Source organism: Lampetra fluviatilis, chromosome 1 (genome assembly GCF_964198595.1).
Source record: "Lampetra fluviatilis chromosome 1, kcLamFluv1.1, whole genome shotgun sequence".
Lineage (NCBI taxonomy): Eukaryota > Metazoa > Chordata > Hyperoartia > Petromyzontiformes > Petromyzontidae > Lampetra > Lampetra fluviatilis.
In genome coordinates, this window is record NC_136275.1 from 20,624,609 (window position 1) to 20,645,914 (window position 21,306).

The following is a 21,306-nucleotide window of genomic DNA, read 5'->3' on the forward strand; positions in this document are numbered from 1 at the left end:
GTGAGGTATCGCCACCGCGATATCCCAGTGGGACTATAGCCCTCAATAGCGCCGGCACTCGACGCTGGAAAACGGTTCGCGGTTTTTAGTGGTTGTCGTTTTAACGACCGTGTGGTGACTATGCGCGGAGTGATTTTTACCGTAAGCTGCCAGAGTGGATGTGAGGCTGCACTGGGAGGATTGAAAGGAGCTTTCTTATTCCGCCACATACATCATCACCTACAGCATAGCAACAACACGGACCTTCATATGCACCACCCTTATGAGAGGTACCGTGAGTGCCGGGAGATATTTACTCCGAGCCTGCTGGATCAAGGCCAAAATGTATTTCCTTAATTCGATGCTATGTCAAAATTTTGGTCGGTTCACATTTATAATGAACAGCTGTTGAAAGCAATTTTTCTGACGATGACATTAATTGACATGTCGTATCTTTGCAAGTTAATCCTGCGAGATTTTACGTTTAAAATAATGTCTTATTTGAGGCAATTATTGTCGGTATCTCTTCCTTTTGTTCTCAGAAAGGTTATCTGCCCGCCTTGATGGCAGCGAGTAAGATCATCCTAGCAATCAGTCATCATTTCTCCTCACTCTGAGAGCACAGTCTTCTTGATAAATGTCCCCGGCGTGTTAGAAAAATCCGCAAAATTTGACAAACAGAATCCCTGCAAGTGGCAGTAATGCTCGCTAAGTCTTTGGGGCTTAATCTAAGGCCAGTGTTGGAGAGTTGGCGGTGTTTGATCCGTCACCACGTTAGAAGTGTGTCGCTTTACAAAGCCGGATTAGAAACATTTTAACAAATCGAAATCCCACAGTTTCACTTCCCAAAAACTCTGAGAAGATAATGCAGCTCGGGTAGCTCCCACAGTTGCAATTTAAAGCCAATCGTAGCCACGATGCCAATCGCTCAGTTCACTTATCAGCTCCAGGATGCGCAGACGATTTGTGGGGAGCAGCAGTTGGGATGATTGTGTGATTGTTTTTTGAGGCTCCTTGGTCAGTATCGGGTGTGTATGCTCTGAACCATATTAAAATGGGTGGAGGTCTCATGGGTGGGGGGTAGGACGGAGTTGGTAGTCTGTTCCTGTGTAGGTTTGTGCGGTTGTGCCATGTAGCTCCCACTTGTGTTTGGGTTTGGGAGCTCCCAGCAGTGGCGAGATGTTAACTACCTCGCCTGGTATATAGAAGGTCGTGGGTTCGATCCTGATCCTGACGCTTGTTTTTTTGGAGTTTGCATGTTATCTCTCCCGTGGTCACATGGATTTTTCTCCAGGTCGTCCGGTTTTTACCTCCAATATTTAGAATCAGCGTGCGTTTATAATATTTATCTGCTATAATTGTCCGCATGATAAGCCACTTTGTCTAGCTATCATTTGTGGCCAGGTCGCTTCTGAAAAAGAGCTATGTAGCTCAGCGGGCCTTACCTGGTAAAATAAAACGTAGATTGTTGTTTTAGTTTAGGATGTGGAGGATGCATATCTGGATAAAAGAGGAACTTGGAATGTCCTGAATACAATCTGGGCAGGAAAGTAGATGTCATTCGGAGAGGCAATCGGGATAAGGAGGTTATGAAGGGTGGGCCACACGTGCCGGGTGGAGGATGGGGCGGATCACTGAGACGGGGCATTGGGAGTGGGCACCCCAGAGGTTTGGCGACCGAAAGGAAGAACCTGAAGCCATGTGGTGGTGATAGCGCATGAGGGCAGATCTTGCAAGCCCGGAGTGTTGACTCCGCAGCAACTGTGAGATGTGGACGACGGAAAAAGAGAAGACGGTGAGGTGAGGTGCCGTGGCGTTATCCTCGTGAGCCGCGATGACCTCTTGACCTTCGTTTCGGGGCAACGCGGCAGCAGCAGCAGCCGCCGAGGAGTTTGAGGCCTCGGGGGTTCTTGGCCTCTGCCCTGAATGCAGCCTCGCTGCGCCTCCCAAAACCAAAAGCAAAAAATCTAAAACGGCAGTAGCAAAAAAATGTTCCACCCAATTAAATCACATTAATGCTCCCGTCGCACGCTGTTAATTAATTGCACACGGTGAGCTAATGCAACCTCGTGAAAGGAGAGAAAAGGCTAATTGTATTACCCCTTAACGCTCTGTTGTAAATTTAATTTCATAAAAATAGAATGGTAATCGGGAACAAAAATGACCCAATAATGTCCCATTTAAAGCTGGGTAAAGCAGGAAGTGCACGGTTAATTACTCTCGTTTTTATGAGTAAGGATTTTATCTGGGTCTTGTTCTCGTGAGGTCACCAATGATTATTCAGTGCTCAGGTTTAGCTGGAGCTCTCTGCTGTCACCACGACAACACCGCTTGGCCTGAAAATACAATTTCACTTTCATATAGCATCTAATTGAAACCGTATCCTATGTAAAGACATGCAAGTTTTCCCAGAGGGTATGGTTTATGAGTTTACAATATTCTTGCATCGTACAATTATTAATTATGAAAAGAGTGAACTTCATTGCAACTGATCATGTTATTCAACAACAACAGCAGGAGCATCAATAATGTAATTCTAGTCATGGTGGCGAGATGATAACTACCTCGCCTGGTATGCAGGAGGTTGTGGGTTCGATCCTGACCCTGACGAATGTATATTTGGAGTTAGTGTGTTCTCTCTCACTGTGGTCACGTGGATTTTTCTCTGGGTCCTCCGGCTTTTCCCTCCGAATTTAGAAACGTGCGTTTAGAGCATTTTGCTGCAATAAATTTCCACAAGGCGATAAGCCACTTCGTTGAGCTATCATTTGTGGGCAGGTCGCTTCTGGAAAAGAGATGTGTAGCTCAGTGCTCCCTTACCTGGTAAAATAAAAAATAGTTAATTTAGTTTTGAGTGAAACAGTTGTCACGCCAGACAACACGCCGGTACAATCCGAGAACAGAGAGCGGTGAGAGACATTATCATTGTCCACAGTCCTCCAAGTCTCAATGTAATTTTCCACATTTCACCTTCCGACTCACACTTCCACCCACTCTATCCCCCATCCAACAAGGTGGCAGTTATGATCTTAGAATAAAAATGCATCTGCATGTCAAGGTGCTTTTACACAAGGGAGGGATAACGTGAGGGTAGACGCAGGTGACATGGGGACGGGGGATGCGGGAGGGGGCCGCGGCGGGGACGGGTGGTGGTGAGGAGTGAAATAAAGAGAGACACCATGGTAAGGCCCTGGACCAACGACGAGGCCAAGCACATGGGCGATCAAGAAACCGGGCCAACGAGACCCGGGGCAGTTCCAGGGAGCCCAGGGCCCATCGCTACCGAGGGCATGAACCCATCACAAACCGATTCCCGGGGCGGTCGAGAGAGGCAAGACACTCCATTGCGAGTGAGTCGCAGGTCAGTTTAAGGTTGGTGGAGCCTATAACCAGGCTGATCCATTTATAGAATGACATTATACTGACATTATACAGATACATTATAGGCTGCCCCTGCTATGTGCGGTGGAGTGAGCAAGTAATTGCAGGGCTGTACGTTTACCTATTTAGTGCAAACCTAGTGGCTCCAGATGGCATCAAAAGATCCTCACTCTTCATCTATATATTCTTGGGTCTTTCGGTAAAGTCACGTAGATAGGTTCAAATAAAATAACAAAAATAACAAAAACTACGACGTTTCGATCCCAACACAAGCAATCGTCATCAGGAGAAAAAAAGAGCGGGAAAGCTGCTAAGGCTGGCTGTTTTAAAGGTTTGAAATGGGTGTAGCCCAAGGGTTATAAACGAAGTGGGTGTAGCCTAAGGGTCAACACGTACACCAAGCTCTCAAGATGAATGGATATTCAGACCACACAATCTGTACAGCTATCACCCCAACCGCTGGGAAAGAACCATCTGAGGACCCAATCAAAACTATCACCTTGCCATACATAGCAGGGGTCACTAAAAAGATTTCCAAAATCATGAGCAAACACAAGATCCAGGTTCGATTTAACACAGTACATAGCATTCGTGATCTGATCCCATCTGTGAAGGATGTGATCCCTGACATGCAATTCCCTGGCATCTTCAAACTAAGCTGTGTCTGCGGCAGTTGTTACATTGGGGAAACTAAGCGACATGTCTCGGACCATGTTCGTGAACATAAGGCAGATTTGAAACATAGAAGGACCAATACGTTGGCTGTGGCTGATCATTGTTTTAATGCGGTGGGCTCACACGTAATTGATTTCTCTAAGACGAAGATACTTTGCAAGCCCACTGGCTATCAACAAAGATTCGTTCATGAAGCCATCCATATATGCAGACACAGATTCTAGATTTGAAGCTTTCGTGACTGCAAGGATTCATACTCTTGGGTTTTTTCGGTAAAGTCACGTAGGTAAAAAATAAAAATAATAATAAACGAAGCGTCGTGATTTAATTGATTTATTTTCAATTATTATTATTTTTTTTTACCTACGTGACTTTACCGAAAAAACCTAAGAGTACAGACACAGGCACAATTTCAACCGAGAAGATGGTTACAAACTGAGCAATCATTGGAAGGACGTTATTAACCAGTTTAATTAATAACTGGCTGTGATGTTTCCATCCTACCTTCCGATGTTAGTAGTTATTTTCGACTCTCTTGTTTTACATTAACAGGTTAAATGTCTCACACTAACACAGCCACCGTCTCTCGTGTCCTCGATGTGGCGGTGGCTCTGCGACCTTACATTGACACGCAAGTTTATCACTTTAACATCACTAGCCCCGCCCACTTCGTTTATGACCCTTGGGCTACACCCATTTCAAACCTTTAAAACAGCCAGCCTCAGCAGCTTTTCCACTCTTTTTTCTCCTGATGATGATTGCTTGTGTTGCGATCGAAATGTCGTAGTTTTTTGTTATTTTTGTTATTTTATTTGAACCTATCGTGATATATTATTTTTTGTTTTATTTTATGTTTCTACCTACGTGAATTTACCGAAAGAACCAAGAATATAAATTCCTGCAGTCACGAAAGCTTTAAGTCAAGGTCGTCATCTATATATATTATAAAAACCTGCTGCTGAGAGGCAACAGAAGCAGAAGGATCTGTCTCTGACACTCAAGGCTTTATTCCCCAGCGTGTTTCTACGCAGAGCCCTGCGGTGCACCCAGCCTGTGCCATCTATATCAGGGGATCTATTCACACGTGGGTTCTTAAAAACCCCTTTAACGTCGGAGACGGCCGGGTGGCCTCGGAGGTCAGAGGGCAGAGGAGGTCAGGTTGCTGAGCTGCCACTCACTGAGATTCCGGGTTCGAATCCGAGCAGCTGCTCTTGATTAAGCCGAGTTCTCAAGTGTAGTTGATGGTCACAGCCCGGTCAATGATGACTTCTCAAGAAGAAACAAAAAAAACCTCGTCAACATTTAAATATGACTCTGCACTTAATTTGGCTAAATTCCATTTCTGAAAATATAAAGTTTCCATTCGAATGTCATGTGATGGGACATTACTGTTGCACACTCGAAATGAAGGACGTGGGCAGGTGCTCCAAATCGAGGGCAAGCACATTTATTTATTGTAGTTAATATTAATCTTGTGAAGAACCGCACAGTCACTCTGTAAAATGCAACAGCGCAAGTTACACGCAGCAATTCTTCCGAGACGCCATTAACCATGTGGCTGGTTTACACGTGCGGTTATTCATTAACCCTTTCTATTAAACCCAATTCTACTACTGATAAACCATCTTTGTCTTTGACAATCACATTTGCACATCACTATTCGAATATTACTTTAATCCTAAGCTGTATGTCTATCTATACCATCCACTTATATCGGTATCTTACACCCATTATATGTACTGTATGTGTACAGTATACGTACTGTATCTCACCATTGTACAGTTTACTACTTTACATGTGTTCTATTCTCAATAGCATTGCAAGTAGTCATACTCTGGGTACATGGGCATGGTTATAGACTAAACAGTATTAGAGTTAGAGAATTACAATGACAGTAACTAATTACAGTGCGTCATCGCTTTACAATGCACAGTGCTAAAACGCCTCTAATTGCATACAGTGATCCCTCGTTTATCGCGGTTAATGGGGACCGGAACCCCTCGCGATAGGTGAAAATCCGCGAAGTAGGATTGGCCCCCTAGGAATTTCCGTATATGTGTGTGTGGGTACCAGAATGTTTAAAATATGTATATTTATACTTTATATATATATTTTACTTAAATCTATTTAATTATAAAACCTTAATATTATACATTCACTCTCTCTCTCTCTCATACGATACGTATTATGGTGTTCTACACTCACCAATGACAGTAGTATCTTGAGACTTGACTCCAGTAATGACGACGACGACGATAATGACGATGACAATGACGACGATGACAGACCTGTGCAGTTCGATGAATGTGATGATGAATGCTGATGATGATGGTGTTACTGCACAGGTATAATGAGGCCTTTAAATCAGTTCGAAAAATCCGCGATGCACTGAGGCCGCGAAACTTGAACCGCGAAGTGGCGAGGGATTACTGTATATCACAAACGAACAATTCAAAGCCAAGCTTAAAGTCTAGAACAAGTCTAGAACAAGTCTAGAACATTAATATAACGATCAAAAACAACCTTTGGGTCCTTTACCTGTAAAATGCAACAGCGCAAGTTACACGCAGCAATTCTTCCGAGACGCCATTAACCATGTGGCTGGTTTACACGTGCAGTTATTCATTAACCCTGCCAGCCACCTACAGGCCCGACTCAGTCATCACATGCTGCTGTACACACATGCGTTGATGCACTGCACAGCACATCAGGACCTTCACAGAACCACACTTTACTCCCTTGCTGCACAAGGACATACTTAAAAGAGTGATCCATTCCTAATGTGCCACATTACTGTAAGTGGCAGTATGGGCGGGGAAATTACTGCCATCTCCTATGTGGAGTCAGAATCATAATATTCATGCTGGAGGAATCCGATGAGCTCTCAAGCTCTCTTTCACAGATTTCCAATAGGGACCTCGGAGGTAGCTCTGTGGTGTCCACTTCCATGGGCCGTTCTCTAACGCAAAGTGTTCACTGCTCTGTGAGAGATCCGAATAGTACATTCTTCGTCCCACGGCGTCACGCCGAGGGCATGGTCGGGATAAACTACGGGGGGGGAATACAAACAAATTGCATTTTCATCTTCTTGGTTCTTTCGGTAAAGTCACGTAGAAGGGAAATAATAAAATAATAAAAATAAAACATAATAAAATAATTCTCACGACGTTTCGGCCACAACGCAAGCAGCCGTCCTCAGGTGAAGACCAGGTCTGTCGGGGAGACAGCGTCTGCTTACGTTGTGGCCGAAACGTCGTGAGAATTATTTTATTATGTTTTATTTTTATTATTTTATTATTTCCCTTCTACGTGACTTTACCGAAAGAACCAAGAAGATGAATCCCTGCAGTCACGAAAGCTTTAAATCGAAATTTAAATTGCGTTTTAAAAATACAATGCCTCTCATGCTCGAGGCTGTGCCTTCTGCTTCTGTTTGGGTTCGGCAGCAGCAGCAGCTGTTTAATTAGAATTTAAAGCCACCTGTGTACCAGTGTACAGACAGACTGATAAATATAATAGATCGTCATCATCGTGAATAAAGGCTGCAGTAGAACAATTCTACTATTTTGATTTAAAGCTTTCGTGACTGCAGGAATTCATATTCTTGGTTATTTCGGTAAAGTCACGTAAAAGGGAAATAATAAAATAATGAAAATATTTAACAATAAAATTCTCGCGACGTTTCGACTGCAACACAAGCAATCATCATCAGGTGTAAAATCCACAGCAAGAAAATTTGAAAAAACCGCCACTTTTTCAAATTTTCTTGCTGTGGATTTCACATATGATGATGATTGCTTGTGTTGTTGCAGTCGAAACGTCGTGCGAATTTAATTGTTTGGTTTGTTTATTATTTTATTATTTCCCTTCTACGTGACTTTACCGAAATAACCAAGAATATAACTCTACTATTAGTCTAGGTTTTCTGTGTGTGCTCTCTCGCTCTCTCTGTGTCCAGTCTTGAAGAAAGGCGAGCGCCTGAAACTCTATTCTCACACTGGCATCTCCACCACGCCCCCTCCCACCCTTCACCGCAGGCAATTTAGGTCCCAATTTGTGTACCAATAATCAATTCTTTAACGTCGTGGTGAACACATTGGCCACCACGAATCGAGTCCATACCTGTATCATATGCCGAGGGATGTGGTTGTATATTTGGAGTGATTCGGTAATGTTCGTCAATTGACGTCGCTCCCACTCAGAATCGGAATCAGAATCTTTACTCATGCTGGAGGAATATACAATTAACTGTACAGCTCTATGGGAACCTCATTTGCCAGTAAAAATATGATAATTGGTTCTTTACCCTTCTATCTGGCAACAAAACTGACACCTTTTTACAAGGAGTCATGTTTGCATAGACCGCAATACCTGCAGTCATAATGCAAACAAAAGAACATAACTCTGATAATGTGCACTGTCCTTAAAGTTCATTGATCCACACCCGAGACAGCTTTCCTTAGAGCCTAGTCTCATATGGGTTGGACCAGTGCGCCTTTTGGCGTCATCTGGTCCAACCCATATGAGACTAGGCTCTAAGGAAAGCTGTCTCGGGTGTGGATCAATGAACTTTAAGGACAGTGCACATTATCAGAGTTATGTTCTTTTGTTTGCATTATGACTGCAGGTATTGCGGTCTATGCAAACATGACTCCTTGTAAAAAGGTGTCAGTTTTGTTGCCAGATAGAAGGGTAAAGAACCAATTATCAACTGTACAGCTCTTTTCACAGATGCCCAGTAGGGGCACGTCAGAACGTGACAACAACAAACAGTAAAAAAAAACGCACCAGAGGAGTGCAGAGTATAGAAAGATTGAAACAATCACTTAAAAATATATGCAAATAAAACTAAACTATTTTTTTTCTTTCTTCTTTCCAGTTATTCTGAAAAAGAGCTATTCGCTTCAGAAAGGAACCTGGCTATCACAAAGGATATATCTCGACGAAGTGGCTTATCACACACACGCCGAATTGACCCCCGAGGATGTAGCAGGAAGTTGCTGTGGTCATCGGTTCTGAGCTAGCGGGGCGGCGGGGACAGTGACATCCGCTGCTCAGATTTATTATTTAGCGAAGCGTTTGGCAGGAACGGCGAAGGTGGGGGCGGGGGGGAGAGCTGCTGCGTGCGCAGTGCGTAAACTTTGATTTGAAAAAGCTTCCGGTGCGATGAAACGCCGCTGTCGACGTATTTCACTGCAGCGTCTCCCTCGCCACCCCCCCCCACGCCGCCGCCTCAGTCACGTTGCTTACAGAAGGCAGTGCAGCAAGTTGGTTAATCGCCATCTGAACGGGGATAGAGCGTTGCCCCCTCGCGCGTGGCATGGGTTTTCTCCGGGTGCTCCGGGTTTCCTCTTCACCGCACGTGTGTGTGTAATAGACACTCGTCGTCGTCAATTGGCTGAGCGCATCTTAAAATTAAAACCCAACGTAGCTGAACCCTCCTGACTACTCGGTGTGGCTCTCCTCGATAGATAAATAAGTTAAATAAATTAACTATTGTGTAGATGTTACTTTAGCCATCGACCGTTGCCCTACGTAGACTGTGGTGGAATAAGTGATGCTGCATGAGGCACACAGGATTTTGTTTATCCCTCCGTTCAAAATATATTTAATTTCACAACCAAGTAATTTATGCTAGGAACGTAACATTGTAATGGCAATGTGTGCACCTATAAGGAATGTTACCCACGTGAGCAATATTGTCCACTTACCTGCCATCGCAATGCCCAAGCGAGGTCAAGTGAGGGCTTTCGCTGGTGACCGCTCGCGTCATTGATGACCCGGGTAAGGGCCCCATATTAAGTGGATTTAACTTTTCGATAAAAGGGACCGAGATAAATTACACGCAGCCCTGATTTTCCCCCACTCTCGGTTTAGCTACCAAATGTGTTCTGTGTCACTTTGGCGTTGCAGCAAGGGAAGGAAATCACCAACAGTAAATTATAAATATCGGACAACGGAGGTATGTTTTGCTTATTTCATTAATTTAGGGTAATTTGTCTCAACATACGTTTGTGAGTCAAAATGTCTCCCTCTTTAAATGAGCAATGGGGCAGCACTCATCTCCAGAGATTGAAATTCCACATTCCCATGGCAGGGTAAAGCAATCCCATCTTACAACCAACGCCAACTGCGTTTCAACAAAGTGTTGCTTATTTTATCGACCGTCCAGCGTTGATGATGATGATAGGCGGCTCGTCGCCAGGCTTGATAAACCACATGGCTTAACCGGTAAACTCGTTCGTATTTTTGACGTTGAGTAATTTAAAAGGTTTGCGATGACCCCGTTTGCGGAGAATGATTTTGTTTGGCATCCAAATGAAAGCAGCCGAGCGTCAAGCCGCGCTCGCGTGCGCGCACATGCTCACGCCGGATTGCCTGCGCCGCGCAGCCTCGCCGGGGCAGCCGCGGGGTTCTGTGCGCGCTGTCGTGCTGCCGTGCTGCCGCCCGTAACCAGCTGGATGCAGGCATCTGTTGCCTGCCGTCGTGATCTTCGAGCGGCGGCGCGATCAGGATGCATAATTTAACGGCGTTTGGGAGTTGCCTGATGGCGGCAGGGAGGGGAGGTTGGGGGGGGTAGTTCATTTCCCCGACGTGTGGCGGGCCGTGAAATGGAGCTCACTCGGCTGAAACGTTTGTCTTGCTCGTGCGGCAGAGCAATACGAGAGGGCTGCTTAACTAGCAAATCGCTCATGAAGATTCTTCGACCTTTCCCCGAACGATCTCGTTTGCGTGTGCCCCTTTCTGTGCTAGAGGATATGAACGGTTTCATTTTATTTTATATATTTTGCCCACAGCGGTGTGCATCAAGCATCGTGCTTTTCGTTTTAAAATGCCTCACTGATGGAATTCCATAATGATTTTGCCGATCGCTCCACTTGAGAAATCCATAAACTCATTAGGCCCCCAAGCACAGCTCCGAAATGCAGTTGTCGAATATTGTCCGTGAGCTAGATAAACCAATCATCGGAGATAATTAGGTTTAAACCCTGGCAAACATTCCCTCATCCATCCCATTACTCACACACCCAGCTGCCTCACTGCCCGTGTCACCCCGCAACGCCTCTTTCCCTGACTCCTTCCCTTTCGCTCACGTTTTCCATCATCTATCCTCCCACCCACCACCCCATCTATCCACTCGTACAGCAACACACTGACCCACCAACCCACTGACCCACCTACTTGCCTACTGACCCACTCATCCACCCATATCTTCATTCGTCCATTTGTTCATCCATCCATCCACCCATCTTTTTAATTAATTTATCCACCGACCCACCCACCAATCCATCCATCTCTCCACCCAACCATCCATCCACCCACTCATTCATCCATCTACTACCCCATCCACCCACCAATCCTACAATTTAGTCCACGTGCCTCCAGAAGCATTTCACCACGATTCTCATTTGCATTTCCAATTGCCGTCACGGTGTTATGGCCACGTCGGTACGAATTCGCGAAAGAAAATTGCATCGTTGGCGTTCGTCGTCATCACCGACAATTAAAATTGTGATTTTTGATTTTTTTGTTACCTCTCGCCCAATTCCCTTGCGTGCATTTAGGAGCCGTACTACGTGCGCTGCGTGAAGCCCAATGAAATCAAGTCCCCGGTTCAGTTCAACCAGGAGCGGTGCAAGCACCAGGTGAGGTCGGCCCCGGTAGCAGCGATGCATCCGACTGCGCGAACGTTGTTCATTATTACTCATGATTATGCGTGTTTACCAGAGGTGTGGACTCGAGTCATGTGACTTGGACTCGAGTCAGACTCGAGTCATGAATTTGATGACTTGCGACTCGACTTGGACTTGCATAACAATGACTTTGTCCCACCTATGAGATGTGGACTCGAGTCATGTGACTTGGACTCGAGTCAGACTCGAGTCATGAATTTGATGACTTGCGACTCGACTTGGACTTGCATAACAATGACTTTGTCCCACCTCTGGTGTTTACCGAGGAGAGACTCGCTGGGTCTCGAAACTATTATTTAGTAGAGGTCTTGCCAGGTATTGCCCAGCTGGGGGTTGATGTTGCTATATGTGTAATCCCAACTTGAGTAATTCAGGTAATCTTTTAGCATTATGATATTTGGCCAATACCAGTTAAATTGCATGTGTGTGTTTGTTTAGCTGTGGGAAGAAACCCCTGAAGGTACACACACCACATAGAAAGGCAGCACGAGTTGTAGGGCACACAGGCGTCACCACCGGCATCGGCGAGTCGCGCAGTCACCCTGTGCTAACCCATGCAGCAGAGGGTCCTTGTCCCAGCAGCGTGGAATTGTGGATAAAGGGCACCCCTCCCTTCCCTCCCCTCCCTCATTCCCCTCCCTCCCCTCCCTTCCTTCCTCCCTCCACTCCCTCCCTCACCTCCCTCCCTCCCTCCACTCCCTCCACTCCGTCCTTCCACGCCCTCCACTCTCTCCCTCCACTCCCTCCCCTCACTCCCCTCCCTCCCCTCCCTCACTCCCCTCCCTCCCTCACTCCTCTCCCTCCACTCCCTCCACTCCCTCCCTCCCCTCCCTCACTCCCCTCCCTACACTCCCTCCACTCCCTCCCTCCCCTCCCTCACTCCCCTCCCTCCACTCCCTCCCTCCCTCACTCCCCTCCCTCACTCCCCTCCCTCCACTCCCCTCCACTCCCTCCCTCCCCTCCCTCCACTCCCTCCCTCCCTCACTCCCCTCCCTCACCCCCCTCACTCCACTCCCTCCACTTCCTCCCTCCACTCCCTCACCCCCCTCCCTCCCTCCACTCCCTCACTCCCCTCCCTCCACTCCACTCCCTCCACTCCCTCCCTCCACACCCTCCACTCCCTCTGCTCGTCGTTGCGCACAGGTGGGCTACCTGGGCCTGCTGGAGAACGTGAGGGTGAGGCGCGCCGGCTTCGCCAACCGGCAGCTCTACCCACGCTTCGTGCAGAGGTGGGACCTGGCACTTGAGCGCGGCTCAGAGTGTGTGCTCATTGAGGAAACCTTCTTCAGCTGGCTCACCAAGAGATTTGGCTCCACCGAGAGAAATATGGCTCACCGAGAGAGATGAGGCTCACCAAGAGATTTGGCTACACCGAGAGAGATATGGCTCACCAAGAGAGATGAGGCTCACGGAGAGAGATATGGCTCACCGAGAGAGATATGGCTCACCAAGAGAGATATGGCTTACCAAGAGATTTGGCTACACCGAGAGATATGGCTCACTGAGAGAGATGAAGCTCACCAAGAGATTTGGCTACACCGAGGGAGACAAGGCTCACCGAGAGAGATATGGCTCCACCGAGGGAGATATGGCTCACCGAGAGAGATATGGCTCACCGAGAGAGATGGAGCTCACCGAGAGAGATCGGTGAGATGAGAGAGCTGTAGCCTCGAGATAAAGATTAGAAATATCTCACAATCAGAATGTTTATTTAGAGTGGAGGAATCCGATGAGCTATGAAGCTCTTTTTCACAGACGTCCAGTCATCTCTGAACATTCCTGTACAGAAGCACTTTTGGAAGAAGAGTTCAAAATACAAATTAGCCTGCAAGCATCTAAGAATATTTATCATGATCTGTATAAATGCAGATCATGATGATCATTATTTATGAGATGCAAGAGAGATGGCGAAGAGAGACCCTGAGTCAGCGGTCACATTCACAGATATGGGGAGGCCGTCTTTCAGCAGTCCTGTATATTGAGAGAATGACTCCAACTGTATACGTTTTTAGTTTTATTGTCATTAAACATAAAATGCGTGGTTCGAAAATTATACTTTCGGGTCTGTTAACCAAAGACATATGCGGCTTCTGCTTTACAGTGGAGGTTACAGATCCTGCGCCGACATTTGTATAAATAAATAAATTTTCCCCATGTTATTGTATTTCAAAAAGAGCCCGATACAAAGCATGGACCGGGACGCAGGGGTTGGGGGTGTAGGGGTACAGAAACTCCGTGGACATAAAGTCCTTAACTCTGTGCTCCTGGGTTTAGAGGAGGGAGTGGATTGGGCTCGCTGCCCCATCCCAGTGGGGACCGCCATCGTGGTGTCCGCACTATTTTTTTGTGGCGAAGGGAGGATGAGGGAGGACGAAATTAAGGGGATAGAGTGAGGGGGGAGTAGGAGTAGGGGAGCCCTGGCGCTATTTCTAAAAGAGTAGGCCACGTGTGTTCCTGCGTCACGGTCCTGAAATTTTCGAAAAGTTTTTTGGTTTGGCCATGTTTGTTTGTTGTAGTACAGAGTTAGACTGATGGCCTAAGTTGTCTTGTGGTTGTTGTTGTTTGACTTGCATCCCACTGGGATTTTTGCACACAGTGTTGGTGTACGGTGATTTTTTCTGCAATATTTTGCTGTCTTTTCTTGGATTTTCTGTTTGCACACTTTAAGATGTTTTCTTGTTCATGTTTTTGTTTTTTGTTTGTAGCGGTTGCACCCGATTCAAGAGCCGAATGGCTCACAGGGCTATACCTAATAAATTAACTTTGAACTTTTGAACTTTGAATCGGCAAATTTGAAAATGTATGATGCCAGTCGTGCTAATCGGAGGCGCAAAGCCGACGAGCACCGTCAGCTCCGACCGTGAAACGACCGCCACACGACAGACGGTCCGCGGGACGTGAGACGTCCCCGCGCTGTGGTAGTGCAGCGAATGCCACGTGCAGGGAGCGCGGACAGTTACCACGAGGCGGGGCAGGTCAGGGCGGGACGCTGGGCCTGCTATGAATGTCCAAATTAACCTTATAGCTATGGTACCCCGGGGTACCATAGTACCCCGGCTCTCGCATAATCTCCGCGATGCAGTCATCTTTCGTCTGTTGATGGTCGGCGATGCGGCAATCGACTCATCTCGACGAGCTGTACATGATGCACTACGGTGCATACGAGCGTTCAGGGTTTCAGCGCAATCGTCCTCGCTGTGTTTCGACATTGCGGAGTAGCACTGATTTCGGATTGATTGGTACCCCAGTCGTGGAGTTAAGTAACACCCCTGGAAAAAATAGTGTCCCAGAAATAAAATATTTAATTTCCTCGGCCCATTTTGTTTTACTTGGTACCCCGGGGTACCGCCATAAGGATCAATTGATAAGGCCACTCTGTTGAGCTATCACTTGTGGCCAGGTTGCTTCTGAAAAATAAGTTAATACCTTTCTTGTACGATCGTGTTTTTGTATTGTTTGTTGTTGTAACGTTCTTACCCGCCCCGACTGGCCATTCCGTGAGAAAGAGCTTTATAGCTCATCGGATTCCTCCAGTATAAACAAACATCCTGATTCTGATTCGGAGGTACAAGATGACGTGCGCCTTCACCTGGCCCAACCACATGCTGCCGTCGGACCGCGACGCGGCAGAGAAGATCGTGGAGCAGCACGGCATGCAGAAGGACGTGGCCTACGGGCGCACCAAGATCTTCATCCGCACGCCGCGGTCGCTCTTCATGCTGGAGGAGGCGCGCACCGCCATGATCCCGCGCCTCGTCATCTTCCTGCAGAAGGTACCGTGCGCGTGAGCGCACCGCGTGCCCGTGTGCGCCCTCACGCACGCACGCGAACACTAAGCGTGCGCGCCAAATGCACCGAACGGGCATTCGCACACGCACGAGAATTTCCGCGCGCATGACGAGCCCGCACCTGCGTGACATTACCGAAATAACCAAAGAGCATGCCTGTGTAACACGCTTGTACAAACCTGTAAGTCCTCGTGCGCATTCATTCACATGCACACACGCACACATTCAAACAGACGCATGCACACATTTGCATGCATCACTGTTGGCAGCTTTGGAGCAAAACGCACGGAGAAAAAAATGCAAGTTATTAATTTCAGGTTGGCTGCGCAAATGGTGCAAATTGATGCGTGAGCGGTAATGTCAGCGCTGCTCATCACTGCTGCTACTGCTCCTCACAGCTGCGTTAGAAGTCACGTTTGATGTCCACCAACTGACTTCTATCATTTATTGCAGCTCGTGGTCTGTAAATGTGCGCCCTTGAACTGTAATTCAATTTTATTTTGCAAAACCGAGCCGTACAAGCCAAAAATATGTCTGCAGCAATAGATTGTCTCAGCTGATTGATACGGTGGGCGCCACGGTGTGATGTAAATTTGTCTTGTTTTTGACAAGGGGTCTCGAAGCAATTTCCATTCTCATTTTATTCTTAAAATGCACCCCGAGTTGCCGTACATGTGTTTGTGGAGCTATCCTGTGGTGTCCTTTATGCAAAAACCATTTAGGAGAGTGCTTCATGGGAAGCTCTCATTCATATTCATTGGGTCTTTCGGTAAAGTCACGTAGATAGACAATATAATAACAAAAAAATAAAATAAAGTGAATAAAAAATAATAAAAATATCACGACGTTTTGATCGCAACACAAGCAATCGTCATCAGGAGAAAAAAGAGGGGGAAAGCTGCTGTTTTAAAGGTTTGCAATGATTAATAACGTCCTTCCAATGATTGCTCAGTTTGTACCCATCTTCTCGGTTGAAAGTGTGTCTGTCTCTATATATCTGGATGGCTTCATGAACGAACCTTTGTTGATTGCCAGTGGGTTTGCAGAGTACCTTCGTCTTGGAGAAATCAATTTCCTGTGAGCCCACCGCACTAAAACAATGATCAGCCACGGCTGAGGTATTGGTCCTACCGTGTTTCAGATCTGCTTTATGTTCATGAACACGGTCCGAGACATGTCGCTTAGTTTCCTCAATGTAACAACTGCTGCAGACACAGCTTAGTTTGTAGACGCCAGGGAATTGCATGTCAGGAATCACATCCTTCACAGGTGGGATAAAATTACGGATTTTATGTACTGTGTTAAAGCGAACCTTGATCTTGTGTTTGCTCATGATTTTGTAAATATTTTTGGTGACCCCTGCTATGTATGGCAAGGTGATGGTTTTGATTGGGTCCTTAGATGGTTCTTTCCCAACGGTTGGGGTGATAGCTTTACGGATTGTGTTGTCTGAATATCCATTCATCTTGAGGGCTCACTGGCTAGGTGGTGATGGTCGGAAATACATTGAGCTCTATGGTGTAGAGTTTTGATGAGGGAATTCTTCTGGGATGGATGGTGGTGGGAGTCAGGTTTTAGGTAGGCATCCATGTGGGTGGCTTTCCTGGAGACAGTGTCCCATTGAGCCATCTGGTCTCTTTTCGATTAAAACATCCAAGAATGGTAACTTGCCATCCTTTTCCACCTCCATGGTGAATTTGATGGCTGGGTGTATGGAATTGATGTGGTTGAGGAATTGGTTCAGAGTTGGTAGGCCATGTGACCAGATGACGAATGTGTCATCTAAGTACCTCTTCTACAAAGACGGACATAGAGTGGATGCCTGGATGGCATCTGTCTCAAACATTTCCAAGAAAACATTGGCTACAACTGGAGATAAGGGAGAACATATTGGGGTACCTTCAACTTGTTTGTAGAATGTTCCATTCCAGGTGAAGTAAGTGTTGGTGAGGCAGTGTCTCACCAGGGCCGGTACATCAGCATTCAGTCCTTGTTGGACCAAATCTTCAATGATTGCAATGGTGTTAGGCACAAGAACTTTGGTAAACAAAGAGACCACATCGAAACTAACGAGCAAATCACCTGGAGATAGTGAGATGTCCTTAATTAACGATATCAAGTGAGTTAAGTACAGCGGAGGTGGTCTGACCAGTGAATGGTTGTAAGGTCTCAGACAGAAATTGGGCCAGTTTGTAGGTGAGTGAGTCAATGGTGGAGACGATAGGACGAAGTCGTGTACCTTCTTCATGAATTTTAGGTAAGCCATACAATTTGGGTGGTCTATCAGTTGAGGGTTTTAAGGAAAATCGCTTGGTTGGTTCGATTAAAGATGTCGAATTAGTGATGATATTGTTGGTTTTTGTAACCAGGCGGTTGGTGGGATCTCTATTGATTTTGGTATAGCTGCCATCATTAAGTAGGTCCTGCATTTTGTTATTGTATGTGGTTTTGTCCATGATGACAGTGGCATTGCCCTTGTCAGCTGAGAGGATGACTATGTCATCACTCTTTTTTAATTGAGAAAGCTCAAAGCGCTCATCATTACTGATTTTGTTAATAGGTGTCTTAGCGTTTTTGAGGATTGCAGCGATTTCCGATCTTGCCATGTCTGCAGGAATGTGTCCCAAACATTTAAGGGCTACGTCGACCTGGACAACGATATAATCAACTGGGATGTGTTTAGGGGTGACTGAAATTCAACCTTTTAGCTAGAACCGATTTTAGGCTGTCAGAAATTGAACTGTTACGTCTAACTTTTTAACGTGTGGATCTGGCTTCTTCTTGGAAAGGAGATTGAACTTGGAAATCAGGTTATCTTTGGATTTAGCCGACATTGAGGCGGCTGAAGAGGCTGTCGTGTTGTCTACATATTCCCAATCAGATGTAGACATGTTTTCTGTGAATTTTAAGTGTGATTTCGAGAGAGTCTTGTCTAAATTGTAAAAAAATATATATCTACGTGACTTTACCGAAAGACCCAAAGAATATGAATTCCTGCAGTCAGAAAACTCTAAGTCAAGATTGAAGCTCCCATTTATTACGCGGTGACATATCTGTTGGGTAAAGCAACGCCGCTTGTTCTCTAACTCACACGGGCCTTGAATGCAGAAGTTCCTGCTTAAATCGTGGCCCTTTGCTCGAACGCGTGATGCGAGTGTGTCAGCCCAAATGCCGCTCGGTTTAAGAAGTAAAAAAAAATATATAAGTATATGGAGCGCGCCTTTGGGGGGAAAAAAAGCATCTTCTATTTTAGAGATTATTTTCGTGTTGTTTTTTACGCCGGCCCATACTGGCGTGGAACGATCTGTTCATAGGATAATACAACTTGTGAAGGAGAGCCACTGCCTGAAACGTGATCTTTTGTATAGACAATTTTTTTAAGGCAGTGTCATTGACGAATGCGTTGGGTTTCTGCTGTTATTCATACGACAAGATCGTTTTTATTCTTCCTTTTTGTCACGAGTAAAATTTTGGTGGGAGCAATTCACTTGCATGATTTTTTAAATGCTTTTTACCGTCCATGTTAAAGTAAATACATTGTGACTGTGACCACAATTACTGTTATCCTGCTTTGACCCCAAGATTCCCTTTTGGAAAGCGATATTGTCTAATTTGGATTACCTGCTTGTAAGTGGCTCTATCGATTGCTTATTTGAAATGCTGTTCACGTGGCCTCCAACGTGGGGAAAGGGGCATTTTTTTGCAGTTTGTTCCCCAGGGTTAGTGGGCGTGCAGACAACATATGAATTGAACCTCCCATGTCTTTTGATCTAAGTGGCCAGCAGCCCTGCATTGTGCCTCACGCGTATTTATCAAAACCTACCAACGTCCTTGGTTATGATAAAAAAGAAAGAAGAATTATGATTTTATAAACCCACGTTTATGAATGTATGTACAGAACTATCCCGATTTACGTCTCCCCCTTTTATGTCGTTTCGTAAATTCGCCGTCACTTTATTAACACCGCTAACTGATTTGCGTCACCTCAACCCACACTTACGTCGCTGACAGCGTCGTTCGTCCTCTCTCGGATCCGTCGCCTCCTCCACCTACTACCCTGTAAATCACTTTGACGTCGTTTCGATATTCGTCGTCGCACGTTTCAGGAACATATCCCCGACATAAACCCGGGTATTACTCTACTGAAAATATAAAATTTAAATTCAGCCCTGAGTTAATCCACTGCTGCTTTAAGGCCTCTCTCATGCAATGGATTGCCATGTTACGGTGCTGTAGGAAATTCATTATTATTCTTGTTGTGTCAGTCAGGGGGTTGCTCGAACATGGCAACTCGGCAGTTTGTGGCGTTGCCGTGGTTTTCTAAGCAACTCGAGTTATCACGACAGCTGAGCAGGTTTTTACGAGTAAGACTTTCCCAGAAATACTTGCGGGTAAAAGATCAAGGCCACAATCCTGACACAATTTCATGTTGATTGTGGAATTAAAATATTAATTAAACGTTCCCACCACCTACTATTGACTACTGTTTACACTATTGATTATTTAACCAGGTAAGTTGTAGGTGACGATTAGAGCGAGATGTTAGCTACCTCCCCTGGTATACAGCTGGTCGTTGGTTCGATCCCGACCCTGACACCGATGTATTTGGAGTTTGCGTGTTGCATGTCTATCTCCCTATAGCGTGTGGATTTTTCTCCGAGTCCTCCGGTTTTTCCATCCACATTTATAAACATGCTTTTAGAGTATTTAGCTGTCGTAAATTTCCACTTAATAAGCCACTTTGTTTAGCATTCATTTGTGGCCAGGTCGCTTCTGAAAAGAGTGATATAGCTCAGTTAACCTTACCTGGTAAAAAAAAAGTTGTTTGTAACATTTACCGAGTCGAGTGGCTGCTGAACATCAACGCTTTGCATCACCTTTAGCTTAAGCGTTAACGTGACGCTCTCGACGACATTTCGCATGGCATTTTTGGAATTTGCAGAATGCCGTGTAATAATGGGAATGGATTGAAAGGGAATAGAGAGAGATAGAGAGAGGGAGGGGGGCGGCCCGCGTTTTGACCCGTTGTTTCTGAAACGAGGTGGCGGCAGCAGCTTGGATCCCGAGCGTCTGTCTGCGACAGGGTCCTTGCACTGGCGCGCCGAGATCGATGTTTCATTATCTCGGGAGCGAGATATCCGCGATGAGACTCCTTCACTGGTTGCTCACACCTAGCCCTTCCCACTCACCTCCCGGTAAGGGTTGAGCAAATACGGCAGCGGCTGATTGTCGACAGCCCCTTCAACCGCACCAGGGCGCATTCTCTGTGCAGACGGCGAGGCTCCCATCAACAAAATCACTGTTCCTACCACGGTGATGGGTGAGCAGTGGTACAGTGGTTAACGCAACTGTGCCACGAGCCAGGCAACCCGAGTTTGATCCCAAGCTTTGGCAAGCATCAGCGTGAGTTAAAATCTCGCCATGGTGGCGAGATGTTAACTACCTCGCCGGATATGTATGAGGTCGTGGGTTCGGCACCGGCTCTGAGACCTGTGTATTTGGAGTTTGCATGTCCCTCTCCCCATGGTCGCGTGGATTTTTCTCTGGGTCCTCCAGTTTTTCCCTTCACATTTAGAAACACGTGTTTAGAGTATTTGGCTGCTATACATTTCCACATGATAAACTACTTTGTTCAGCTATCATTTGTGGGCCAGGTCGCTTCTGAAAAAGACCTATATAATTCAGTAGGTCTTACCTGGGAAATTTTAAATCGTTTATGTAGTTTATATGGTCATAACAAACTTCATGTCTGCCACAATGCGGGGAAGCCTTCATCTTTTTGTAAATTG

At 46.0% G+C, this 21,306-nt stretch overlaps 1 protein-coding gene across 1 annotated transcript in view; it reads left to right on the forward strand.

Annotated features, from left to right (window-relative positions):
• Nucleotides 1-21,306, forward strand: part of MYO1D (myosin ID) — a 144,785-nt gene that overhangs the window by 77,773 nt on the left and 45,706 nt on the right. The window contains exons 15-17 of the mRNA XM_078859070.1: nucleotides 11,601-11,681; nucleotides 12,873-12,958; nucleotides 15,295-15,502. Of these exons, the coding sequence (XP_078715196.1) occupies nucleotides 11,601-11,681; nucleotides 12,873-12,958; nucleotides 15,295-15,502 (375 nt within the window). The remainder of the gene's footprint in view (nucleotides 1-11,600; nucleotides 11,682-12,872; nucleotides 12,959-15,294; nucleotides 15,503-21,306) is intronic.